The 12,275-nt window shown below is 38.3% G+C and overlaps 1 protein-coding gene across 2 annotated transcripts; it reads left to right on the top strand.

Annotated features, from left to right (window-relative positions):
• The first annotated feature begins 1,202 nt into the window (after nucleotides 1-1,202).
• Nucleotides 1,203-10,522, top strand: LOC122989475 (protein ENL-like). Of its 2 annotated transcripts, none has more exons than XM_044362384.1 (6): nucleotides 1,203-1,342; nucleotides 4,397-4,577; nucleotides 4,961-5,043; nucleotides 7,240-7,383; nucleotides 7,589-7,687; nucleotides 10,042-10,522. In XM_044362384.1, exons 1-6 carry the CDS (start codon nucleotides 1,331-1,333, stop codon nucleotides 10,105-10,107), a joined length of 585 nt encoding a protein of 194 aa, XP_044218319.1. In that variant the 5' UTR covers nucleotides 1,203-1,330; the 3' UTR covers nucleotides 10,108-10,522. The 2 variants fall into 2 exon arrangements, with proteins under 2 accessions (XP_044218319.1, XP_044218320.1); XM_044362385.1 differs by lacking the exon at nucleotides 1,203-1,342 and adding an exon at nucleotides 2,842-2,943.
• The last annotated feature ends 1,753 nt before the right edge of the window (nucleotides 10,523-12,275 follow it).

The following is a 12,275-nucleotide window of genomic DNA, read 5'->3' as shown; positions in this document are numbered from 1 at the left end:
AAGCAGTATTTAAACGTAGTAGTTGGTGGAGGTGGAGCTAATTTTAGCAGCTTCATTTCATGTTGGATAGTTTAATCTGCAACATTGTGTCATATGTTATGAATAAAATAAATGTAGTGAGGTAAAAAGTACAATACTTCCTTGTGAAATGTAGTGGAGTTGAATGATAAAGTAGCCTTAAAGAATAGGTTCACAGTTTCTCAAGTCTGTCTTAAAACAACAGTCAGGTACCCATATGAATACTGAAAGAGGTTTTCCTCACTGTAATCATTCCTCCTGTTCATACTGGCCATTAAAAGATCCCCCCAGATGCTTTTTCAACATAAGTGATGGGGGCCAAAATCCACAGTGTGTCCACACAGTCATTTTGTACAAAAGTGCATTGAAAGGTTTATCTGAAGCTCATGAGGCTTCAGCATTCTGAGGTAGTCATATCAAGTGGATATCTGCCACATCATTCTTTTTAGCATCAAATTCCCTCTTTGTGTTTCCTTGGACAGCGTTTCCCTGTTGAGCTGCAGTGGAAGTATAGTAACAAAAAGAGAGACTTTGGCACTAAAAAGAGTGTAATGTTGAAAGATATCTGCTTGATTTCACTCATTGGATGGCTGAAGCTTCACTTGAACTTCAGATAAACTTTTAAATACTGTTTTGCACAGAGGAAGGCTTGTGGATTTTATCTCCCATCACTATCATTGCAAGTGCATTATGAAGGGATCTTCCAATGGCCAATATGAACAGGAGAAATGATTACAGCAACAAAAAACTATTTTTAATGCTCATTTGGACATCTGACTATTGTTTAAGAAAGATTTGAAAAATTGTGAATCCACCCTTTAAATGGAAAGCCTCAGGTTAAGTCCAAGTACCTAAAATTGTACTTCAACTTGAGAAAAAGAGGTTAGTTACTTTGCATCACTGCTTTTCAGTGAGTATATTATGGTTTTATAAGAGATGGAAGCCGGCATGACATTCTTTAGCAATCAGCACACTAATAGCATTAGCAAACTACAATCGAAACCCGATTAATCAATTAACATCCTGTGCATTTTACAATTGAAACAGTGCTGAAGCCATTGAGACAAACTAGTTGTCATGCTCGACAACCATCAAAACTTTATATTTGCAGCTGTGGTACTGCCCGCCTTCTGAGTGCTGTGATTGGCTCTATTTCCCGCTCTCTGATTGGCTGAGAGAGCTGTCAGTTTTGGTTGCCCGGGGACACCATGTCTGCCTTCCGCTTCTGGGCTAGATTGAGCAGCAGGAAGTGGGGAGACGCTCCACAAACACAACTGTAAATAAATACAGCAACCACCGAGGCCAGATAAACATGGAGGACCAGGTACAGTGGCTTTTCTGTTATCTTTTAGTATCTGAACTTTTCACGTTGTCGTTACCTGAGCTATGCTAGCAAGACGTCACAGTAGTATTTAGCTGCACAGCTGCACAGCTGTAAAAACAACCAGGCACATAAACCAGTTTGTGCCTCTCATGTATCATTTCAGTCAAATTTTGCAGTGTTGAGTGGCCTCTAGTCATTCTGTCAGATTCAGAACAAAGGGAGTCTTGAGTGTTTATTTTCGATCTTTTGAATAGTGACGATGGATTCTCAAAATGATCTTGACCAGACCTTGAGTCTAGATTGCTTTGTCAAAATTGGAAGTTTAGGAAGGTCAGTCTTCAGTCTGTAACTCAATGAGATCTTTGTGAAATCTGTGTTTTATGAGGACTGTAGTTCTACTCCTCATAACACCCTATCTGCATTATTTACTGATGTGCTCAGGTGATGTAAACAGGCCATTTGGGACTCCCCTGTGCTTTCATGGGATTGATCAAATATACAGTCTAAGCGATTGACTCGTTTTCCAGTACAAGTAACTGTTATGTCTTTATTCATGCCATGCACAGTATTTATCAGAGTAGCTGCAGGTCTTTAAAAGGCTTAAAAAACATTGATTTAGGTTTCTGTTATAAAAATTAGGATTATACTGTGATTAGATGTATGATTAAAATCATACTGTGTGTGTTCCTGTTTTTACATGTCATGATGAATGTTCCTGTATTGTTCTACAACGTTGCAGAACACAGCAGCTAAGGCTAACAATGGGGGGCCAGTACTATATATGTTAGAGGATGTCAGAAAAGAATAAAGGTCAGAGATAGGTCAGGAGGGTGTCATCTTGATTTAAGGATCTTCAGCTGGCCACCAATTAGAGAACTGAGAAAATGTTATGACGTTATCTGTGGAATGTGTCTGTAAACAAAAGGAGAAAACTGAAACGCCTATTTTGTAAGGTATATAAACCAACTGTGAATGCTCCATGAGGAGCCTTTTCTTTGTAACCCTACCTGTGTGTTGCACTGTGAAATGCTCCTTCTTGTATAAGTGATAGAAAAATCTGTACCTTGCATTGTGTACCATGTATGGTATGTTATGTTAGACGGCAGGGTCTCGCGGGTAACAGCAGGACAAAGTCATATGGATATCATGTGGAAGGGAGAGTTCTGTAAAGCTTTGTCTAGGTCTGGTGGGAATCTGTAAACAACTAAAGGTGCCTCCCAGGGCCATCAATATATACCAGTGAATTTCTTTCCTTCTTCAGAATTCTGCACAGAGACTCTGCGCAATCTCTGTGTCTGTAACATGTGATCTGTTTGAATTAAAGAGACTTCAACCAACCTCAGTCTATTGATAATTTATCTATCAACAAGAAAATAAATTCAATTTAAACTTTTATACTTTGGATCCAGTCTCCATTATTTAAAGGTCATTAAGAAGAAATTCTTTTGACAGTTTCCTCAAAAAAAAGGCTTTAGAAGGTATTTACAAGTCTTACATTTCATTCTCAAAGGTCTACATGATGGTATAAGAATGGGCATCCTGAAGATGCTGGTCAGAGAACAACCAGGGGTGCTGTTGTCCTTCTCACCATGCTGCATGAAGTAAAGAGATTTCAATTCAGTTTTGATTTGAGTCTTTGATTCTTCAGAGAACAAGCAACTCTCAAACATACAGGAAGACTTTCTGTTATAGAAATTGTGAGCTTGTCAGTTCAGAAACTCCTGGAGATGTGGATGTCTGATGCAAAAAGATCTATTGACAAACACAAACTTCATCGACCAAGGAGATAGCAGTTACAATTCAAAGTGCCGGTGTAGATCCGGTGTAATGCCACAGCAAATCTGAAGGGAAAAAAGTTGAACCGCTCTAAGTTATTCAGGCAGCGCCCAGATGACCTTGTCCCTAGCCACAACATCGCCAAAAGATTGTTTACTTTAATGCTGTCTCTATGCCAACAATCATAAAGCCAGCTCGGCTCAACTGGGAAGAAGACAGCTGTCTGTCCCTCGCTGTCTGATGGTCTAAGGAGAATTTCATACATGGCACATATATGAAAATAGGAGCATTTTCATATATGACACAAATATGAAAATTCCTTCGCGACTTCCACAACAATCTCAAAGTCTTCCTCAGTTCATTTAGTTTGCTCAATTATTACCATACTGATGTCACATAATGCCAACTAAGCTATCTCTGTCTGTTGACCAAAACCATTAGATGCACTTGAGTCCAGTATTATGCTGTCCATACCACATTCTTGAGTTCTTGGGTGAGATGGAGGTGATGATGATTTGAGGGACTCACTAAACATGCAGATAATAACAACAGATAAATGTTTTGATTCTGCATCGTCATCCATGTCTTTTCTTACCTTCATGCCCCTACAGTGCACAGTTTAGTATTAAATTTGGTTTTGTTTGGCAGTGGCAATGTCTGTAATATATATATGTATATATATATATATATATATATATATATATATATTTGGATACAACTGATCCGGTTTCTGCAAAGTGTTTTAGAGTCCCATGCAGTGCCCCCTTAGAAACTTTTAGTCTAGCCATAATTTGATGCTGAGAAAGCCCGTCTTTGCTTAGAATAACAATTTCACTTGTGACACTTTCACTTAGTTCTGATGCCATGTTTCCCACTATCACAATGTTACTTAGTGGAAACGTGAGGCACAGCCATATTTCTAACAAGTGAACACTGGCTGCAAGTTGAGTTATTTGAACGAGCCTCTGATGAGTGGATCAAATCAACCTGAGTGTCACCTGAACTCATGCTTGATGGAAGGGACACAACTCAAGGAAATCTGATCTTTTGTACAAAGGAGTTAAGTTGGTCAATGCCACAAATTTGCTTCATCATTTTACATGTCGTAACTTGTGTTTTTAAATGTTTCTGAATCCTCAAACTTTCTGATTATTTCCGGGTTTACGTGAAGAAATTAGAGAGATTTTCAATGTGGTCTCAGACTTTTGGACCCCACTGGATATGTGCAATACAAAGTACAGTATTTGACTCTTTTGTTTTCTACTCATCTCCTTCCAGTGCACAGTGCAGTTGAATCTAGAGTTGGGTCACAGAGCCCGACTAAAGACGAAAGAAACATCAGAAAACGTCACCCACGACTGGACGATGTTTGTCCGAGGTCCAGAGACTGGTGACATTCAGCAGTTGATAAAGAAAGTTGTTTTCCAACTGCATGAAGGCTACCCTGAACCCAAGAGAGGTACAGTATGACAGATCGTCTTTGTACATGCACACAAGCACACACATTATCTCTCTCAGCGGTTATATAAGGCAAGACAGGTTCATTTATATGGCATGTTACATACACAAAGGCAGTTCAAAGTGCTTTATGTTCTTCATAAAGGACGTCAAAAAGTGCGGCATCACACATTTAAAAAGTAGTGTGTAGGGTTTCGCCCAGGAAATCAGTTAGCGGAGTTGAAACGTTCAGCAGCTCCCCTCCCTAATAAAGTGAAAGAAAAAATAAGAGTAACTGACAGGTTTTTATTCTCTGCCTGTGTCTCCTGCACACTCAGTCCTCTATCACACTGAGAATAATGTCAGTTTAATGACGTTTTAAAAGATACCTGTGTTTGTCTTCAGTGTGTAAGGAGCCGCCATATAAAGTGGACGAGTCGGGCTCTGCAAGTTTCCTCATTCGCATTGAGGTTCACTTCAAGAACAAGGTAAAATGGAGTGAACTGAACTGTGTACGCACTGGAGTAATATCACATTGAAGGAGACCAAACCAAAGAATCTAGATTATCAGGACACATCAGGTTCAGGCTCAGCAGAGATCAAGTAGCATTAACCTGGTTTATATTAATCCAAATTCTTTAACCTGTCAAAAGAAACCAGGTTTGTCCTTTTATATATTTACTCTCACCCCTCTCAAAAATGTGTTTCGCTTATTGTTACTTCACTTGGATGTTTGAGCTTCACTGTGCAGAGTGATGTATGTGCAGAATTTGTTTTCACATTTATCTGCTGAAAAGGGAAAGTTTCTCCGTGCTCACTGTAAATCTGAGTTTAAGGTGTGTACCTGCTGTACGAGCGTGATTTGCATAAGTGTGGTGTGGAAACTTGAAGCCTCCAGTTCACATATACTGAGAATGGACTTTACAGTGAAGCAGGAGACATCATCCATCCAGGAGTTAAATATTTGAAAAGAAAAATATTTACATATAAATTATTTTTCATTGAGGGAGAAGGAGGAGATGTAATCGAAAGACTTTTTAACTAACAAAAATCCATATGATTATTATCATTATTGATTAAACTGGCAATTATTTTCCTAAGGTGATGGCTCAAATCCTCAAATTTGAGCAGCTGAAACCACTAAACACTTGAACAAAAAATAACTTCAACGATGAATCGATTATCAAAATAGTTAGTGATTAATATTCTGTCTATTTTTTGACTAATTGTTGCAGCTGTAGTCTGCAACGATTATCAGACACAAATTATTATTCAAAGCAGATTATTTTTAGATGTTTTAAAACATTTCTGGAGGGGACTTTTAAGAAATAAGGTTACTGCTGAAAGCCTGAAATCATCAGATTACTAAAATGCTTTTAAACACAGTGGACTACGTTTACATACACACAACAGACAAGATAACTGTGATAGGATGGTTTCAGGTACTCTATTTGAAAATACATCTGCATTATTTGTTATCCAAAAGCTTTTCGTGTGAAGCTGCATCATCAGGAAATGCTCCTTTTGATTTAGCAGTAAGTTACTTTAACACAGTAAATACAGCTGAACAGAGATGTTCACACCACGTACAAATTAAAGATACTCGTGGAGTTTCCTTGTAAGCAACAGAAATTATTTTTAGATTCATTGTTTCTCACCAAAACGCCTTTGTGTGTATCCTTCCTTGAGGCCTAACAGACATGTTGAATGCATTTCTTTTGCAAAGCCAGTTTTTTGGAAATGTTTTGGAACCTGCATTGTAAGTCATCTTCTTAACCCTAACCCTTTTTCCAGCTTTCTTTAACAAGAACACACTATATTGGCATCTCTGAGTGTGCTCCTTTTGTCTCCTGCAATTCTCCATAATATTAGACTTTGGACTGCATCCAAAAATGTTTACATCCTCTGCATTTCTGCAATTATGCACTTATATGGACCTATTTGTCAACATCAAGTGAAAATAACCTTTGGGGAAGCGAGCAAGGAGTGCAAATATCAGCAACTATTATCCATCCACATTTACAAAAATGGATTTTCTACTCATAAAGGTCCAGTGTGTAGAATTTAGTGGCATCTAACTGAACAGACTTGGCAGAAATGGAATATAATATTCATAATTATGTTTTATTAGCGTGTAATCACCTGAAAATAAGAATTGTTGTGTTTTTGTTGCCTTAGAATGAGCCCTTTCTACCTACATAGGGAGCGGGTCCTCTTCCACGGAGCCCGACATGTTGCACCACCATGTTTCTACAGTAGCCCAGAAACCAAATACTGGCTTTAAAGAGGGCCTTTTGCGTTTTTCATAAGTTTTGTGGCCACAATAGGTGCTCCTACACGCTTGGAAGGGGAGGGCTATATTCATTTGGCTGCAATCTGCAACCTCACTGCTAGAATCCTACACACTGGTCCTTTAAGAGCGTCTTAACTTCTTTTTCCTCTGCTTTTATTGTCCCCCTCTTTAGAAATGAGCTTCTCCCAGGAATGTTAGCTGGAGCTGATATGAAACAACCATGTCTGTTTGTTTTGTTGACTTCTAGGGTGATAGTTCATTCATTCAGCTTTTATCTTTTGTTGTGAAATATGTAGGTATTGAGAGGCGACTGCATCAAGGGGTGTTACAGTCAGGTTAAAGTGACAGATTACTTAAATAAAATACTCTTTATTCTATTGTTTTCTTCCAGGCACAGCCGAAAAAGGTGTGTTTCAAATACGACCTATTCCTTAACCCGGAGGACAAATCTCCTATTGACCACTTGCGTTGTGAGAAGCTCACCTTCAACAACCCCACCAAAGAATTCAGGAGAAAGCTGATCAAAGCTGGAGGGGTGAGTCTGCCTGACAGACTGATAGCTGAATGACTGATAACTCTATAGTCATATCATAAGTTCTCAAATAAAAGCCTTGTTCTGTCTTCAGTCAAGGTAAATGAAGGACCCCACCAATATTTGAGACCTCATGGTGTGTATATGGTGTATTGTGGCTGTAGAGATCAACACAGAAACACTATAACTGTTGTTTTTTCCATCTTAGGTAAAGGTGGTTTCAGAGGGCGCTGAAGCTGTGTCAAGACCCAGTTCAGACTCCCCGATGCCCCCAACAAAAAAGATCAAGACCTCTCATGTGTCAAAGGTTGGTCAGCATACAGTATGATCCTCTCAGTAGCACTCCTAGCCTTCTCGTGGTTTTTTTAGATTAGATAAGCTGAAACAGTGTCACAGGTTTAAAGATCGTTTTTAGAAAAAGGTGTTGCTTATGGGGCAAAGTGAACGTGTGCTGGTGACTCATTTCAATTTGTGCTGTTGACAGATTACCATGAATTAAAGGATAGGCTCACAATCAGTTATGTTCTAAAAGAATAGTCAGGTGCCCAAGTGAACATTAACACATGTTTTTTCTTGCTGTAATCATTCCTCCTGTTCACACTGACCATTAATGGAACCCTTCTTAATGCACTAAAGACTAACTATGGAAGATATCCACTTTATTTGATTAACTCAGACGGTTGAAGCATCATATAATCGATTCGTCAGATAAACTTTTAAATACATTTTTGCTCAAAATGAGGACTGTGGATTTTGTTCCCAGTCACTTACATTGCACATTTAGAGGGATCTTCTAATAGTCAGTATGAACAGGAGGAATGATTACAGCGAGGAAAACCTGTTTCAATGTTCATATGGCCACCTGATTGTTGTTTTAAGACAGACTTGAAAATTTGTGAACCTGTCCTTTAAGTAACTCTAACGCATAGAAAAACATGTTTCTATCTACATTATTGATACACTGCAGTGTGAGTGGTCATGTGTCGAGCACCAGCTTGAGGCACAGTTGGGACTTGGATTCATCCCACTGTGCCAGATGGTGCACTTGTCCAGAGTCACCACATCTGGCACCAGAGAGAGAGCTCAGAGCCACATCTGAAGACACGTACCTGGCCACTGTCTCCAGTCGTTCAGTGTTCAGTCCATTTTATTATGCAGCGAATGGGTATGAAAGAGGCTTTAATGGACATACCTAGTTTAATAGTGTGAATCTGAAAACCTATAAAGCCAGTGTTTGCTGATAAGAGGATGGATAGTTACAAGATACTGCCCTCTCCTTGAATCACTGTGTCAGAGAGTTGTGATGAAAGACACTCCTGCCACATACAATTTTAACTACATCTCTATTTTTATCTGCTGCACCCACACTTTTACTACACATTTAAGTTTGCTCAGTGACTACCTCTAAAGTAAGATATTTCTTATTGTTAGCCATTGAATGCCTGTCTCCGTCTTTATGAAGGTCAGTGGGATGTGTAAACATCAAGGACAATGATGGAAATAAGTCCAGGACTTATTTGGTATTTTTCAACCTGGACCATATTTTCCCATCTTTTTGGGTTTAAGTGACTAATGGGAACAAATATTTTTGGAATTGGCCCAGTATCGAGCGAGATCGCTTATGCTGGCAGCTGCAAAACTGCAATGTAATCCTTGGGCGCAGTTGCTCCCATACGTCCACTAAAAGTGCTTGTTTTTGCCACTGACAGACTCAGATTGTTATTTTAAGTGTCTGACAATGAAAGTATTTTTATTTTAGCACTAAAAACATTCACTCAGCAAAAGCACATGTAAATAAACAATATCTTTTTAAATTAAAGCGTTAAAACAAAACACAACAATGCAGAGATATAGGGAAATTAAAACCATGAGTGCTAAAAGATAAAAGACAACATCACATCTATAAAAGTATGTTTTTTTAAGAGATTTAAAAGTGTGTACTGAATCTGTGAGCCTCAGATCCTCTCGCAGCCTATTCCATAATTTTGGGGCCCTGACCGAAAAGGCCCGGACCCCCTTTGTTATTAATCTGGAGTTTGGAGCATTAAGTTAAGACCTGCCAGAAGATCTAAGGCTTGTGCACTGGCTCATAAAGAGACAGCAGGTCTGCAGTGTACGAAGGAGCCAGCCAGTAGCAGAATAGCTTTAAAAGTGATTAGTGAAATTTTAAAATCCATCTTAAACTGGCAGCCAGTGGAAGGATGTCCGAACCGAGGTTATGTGATGATGTCTTTTAAAACCTGCTCAAAGCCTTGCTGCTGAATTTTGGACCAACTGGATGTGTGAAAGTAATTTTTTGGCGGATTCTTGCAGGTAATGAGTTACAATGATCAAGTCTGGAGAAGATGAATGTGTGGATAATGTTTTTTTTCCAGGTCATGGTGAGAGAGCATGGGGTTTTATTTTAGTGATTGTTTGAGATGGAAAAAAAGCATGAGTGAACTATTTTCTTGACATGTGGTTTGAATTTGAGGTCTGAGTCAAAAATTACACCTAGATTTAACATGCTGACAGTTCAGCTCCACATACTGTCAATAAACCAAGCCCAATTCTGATCTGACTTAACTCCTTTACAACCCAAAACGTCCATGGCCTGTTTTATCTGATTCCTCGCTTCGAGAGTAGAGTGGTGATGACATTTCTTATGTTTTCTCTTTCCAGGAACCAAGCGAAGAAGGAAGCGGTGACAGAAGCCAATCCACACTAGCTAACCAAGGAGCACTGTGAACAATCCCAAAAAGACTGGCGCAGTCAGACCGGATTTCGCCCCTTTATTCGTGAAGCGGGCGCGACACGTTCGACTCTGGTCGTGAATCGATGGGCCTCTTTTTTTGCTTCGTGCAGAGTTCAGTCTGATTATGATCTGACACAAAGTTGTGTTCTATCAGAATCAGCTTTATTGGCTGAGCATGTGAACACATACAAGGGGAATACACTTAATACCTTTTATTAAATTCCTCCAAAATCTTCAAAAGTTCAAATATTATGAGTCTGGACAGACATGGATATAAACTGCAGCTTGACTGGTTTGCAGAGACACACAACTGCAAGGCGGTATTTCAAGTTTATAAATTGCGCTTATTGACAAGCTTTGAAAAACATGTATTTTTTTAATTGTAATAAAGCTCTAGTATGTGAATTATGTGGGATGTGGCTTTATTTTTTTATTTTTCTCTCTTCTTGCATATTGAAAAGGGGGATTTTATCTTCTGTCTGACAGCCAGGTGGGATTTTTTCACTCAGCTTTGACTGGATCAGTTTGAGCCAGTGAGAGAGTGGTGACCTTCTGCCTCGTAGCTGAGCCCCGATAATCTCACATCAAAGTCTGGCACCGCAGAGACTTGACTGCAATGGGCCCTCGCTCCCTGACTCTGTGTAAAAGACGTCTTCGATCGGCAGAAATACCGCTTTCTTTTCAGATGAAACGTGTGAAATGGGACCAGTAGACTAGAGAAGTTCAGACAGAGGCTGAGTAAGCTTATTATGACTACCTGTGGAGTTAGTTGGAGGTAATAATACTCTTATCCAGATATACCCAAGTTTACAAAGCATTTATCTTAATGCTACAAAAAACTCACTCACTACTTTTGATTCAATTTAGATATTTCTTTTGACTGACGTCTTAGAAAAATTAACATAAGATACAATGGAATACACTTCTTGTGTAGGCAACCATGTACTGCTGGTGAAAAACAGCTTTCTGCATGATTTTAATTAATTTCACTGGTATTCAAATTATGTCCTGCATTTAAATGTTTACACAAATACAAGTATTAGCCACAAAATGTATTGACAGTTTCAAAAGTAAGAATGTTCATGCAGAATGACCTCTGTTAATGTCACATTATTATATCATTGATCATTATTAATACATTAACACGTAGGCAGTACTTAAATGTCACAGTTGGAGCTAATTTTAACTGATTTATACACTATTTGGTTTGGTAGTTTCGCTATAAGTCATTTTATGAAGAAGATTTGACACAATGAATAATATCACAAGCTTTTAAAATACAACACATTGTTAAATATGAAACCAGTGGTTTCCAACTTTTGTGACTTTTGACGTTTTTCAAAAAGCCGTAGTCAGGGTCACATTTCAGATGTCTATGAGTTGTTAACAGCTCCACCAAATAGTGGTTTTTCCCTCTAAACTTCTCACATGGTTTCATTTCAATAAATGTTCAAATGATCCAATATTTCACCAAAAATCAAAGATTAGAGAAAAAGTCCAGAAACTGAAAACAGATTTGTGTATCAGAACTTTGTTTTTTCTTCTTCCATCTCCCATTAATCATCTCACGGCCCCTCAGATTTATCTGGTGACCCTTTGGAGGGGCCCGACCCCTAGGTTGGGAACCACTGGACTAAACTAGCTAACTGTATATATAAAGTATTATTCAGTATTCAGTATTAATAATCTAATGATGTCATATATAATGTCATATATAATAGTATATCAGCCAGAGGGATGAAATAAGTACTTTTACCTTAATGCTTTAAGTACATTTTGCTGTTAATACTTATGTACTTTTACTTTAGTAGGATTTTTCATGCAGGACTTTTACTTGTAATGGAGTATTTTTACATTGCTGTATTAGTACTTTTCCTTAAGTAAAGGACTTGAATACTTCTGCTGTTGAATAAATGTAGTGGTGGAAGTATAAAGTAGCATAAAACTCATCTCAACATTGTACTTAAGTACAGTACTTGAGTAAATGTACTTATTGAGTTTATTATTGTTTCATAAGACTTGTTTATGAACCAAAAGCGAAACTGTGAACTTCTCAGAAGTTTCAACAAACTTATTCTGTGTAAATATAAGAGGAATGTGAGACTTATTAAGTTGTAAAAGTGGGATATGACTGTCATTGTTAATGTTACTAATATTACAT

The sequence above is a fragment of the Thunnus albacares genome, chromosome 9, assembly GCF_914725855.1.
Source record: "Thunnus albacares chromosome 9, fThuAlb1.1, whole genome shotgun sequence".
In the NCBI taxonomy this organism is placed as follows: Eukaryota; Metazoa; Chordata; class Actinopteri; order Scombriformes; family Scombridae; genus Thunnus; species Thunnus albacares.
The sequence above is the reverse complement of the archived record's forward strand: the minus strand, read 5'-3'. Positions and strand labels throughout refer to the sequence as shown.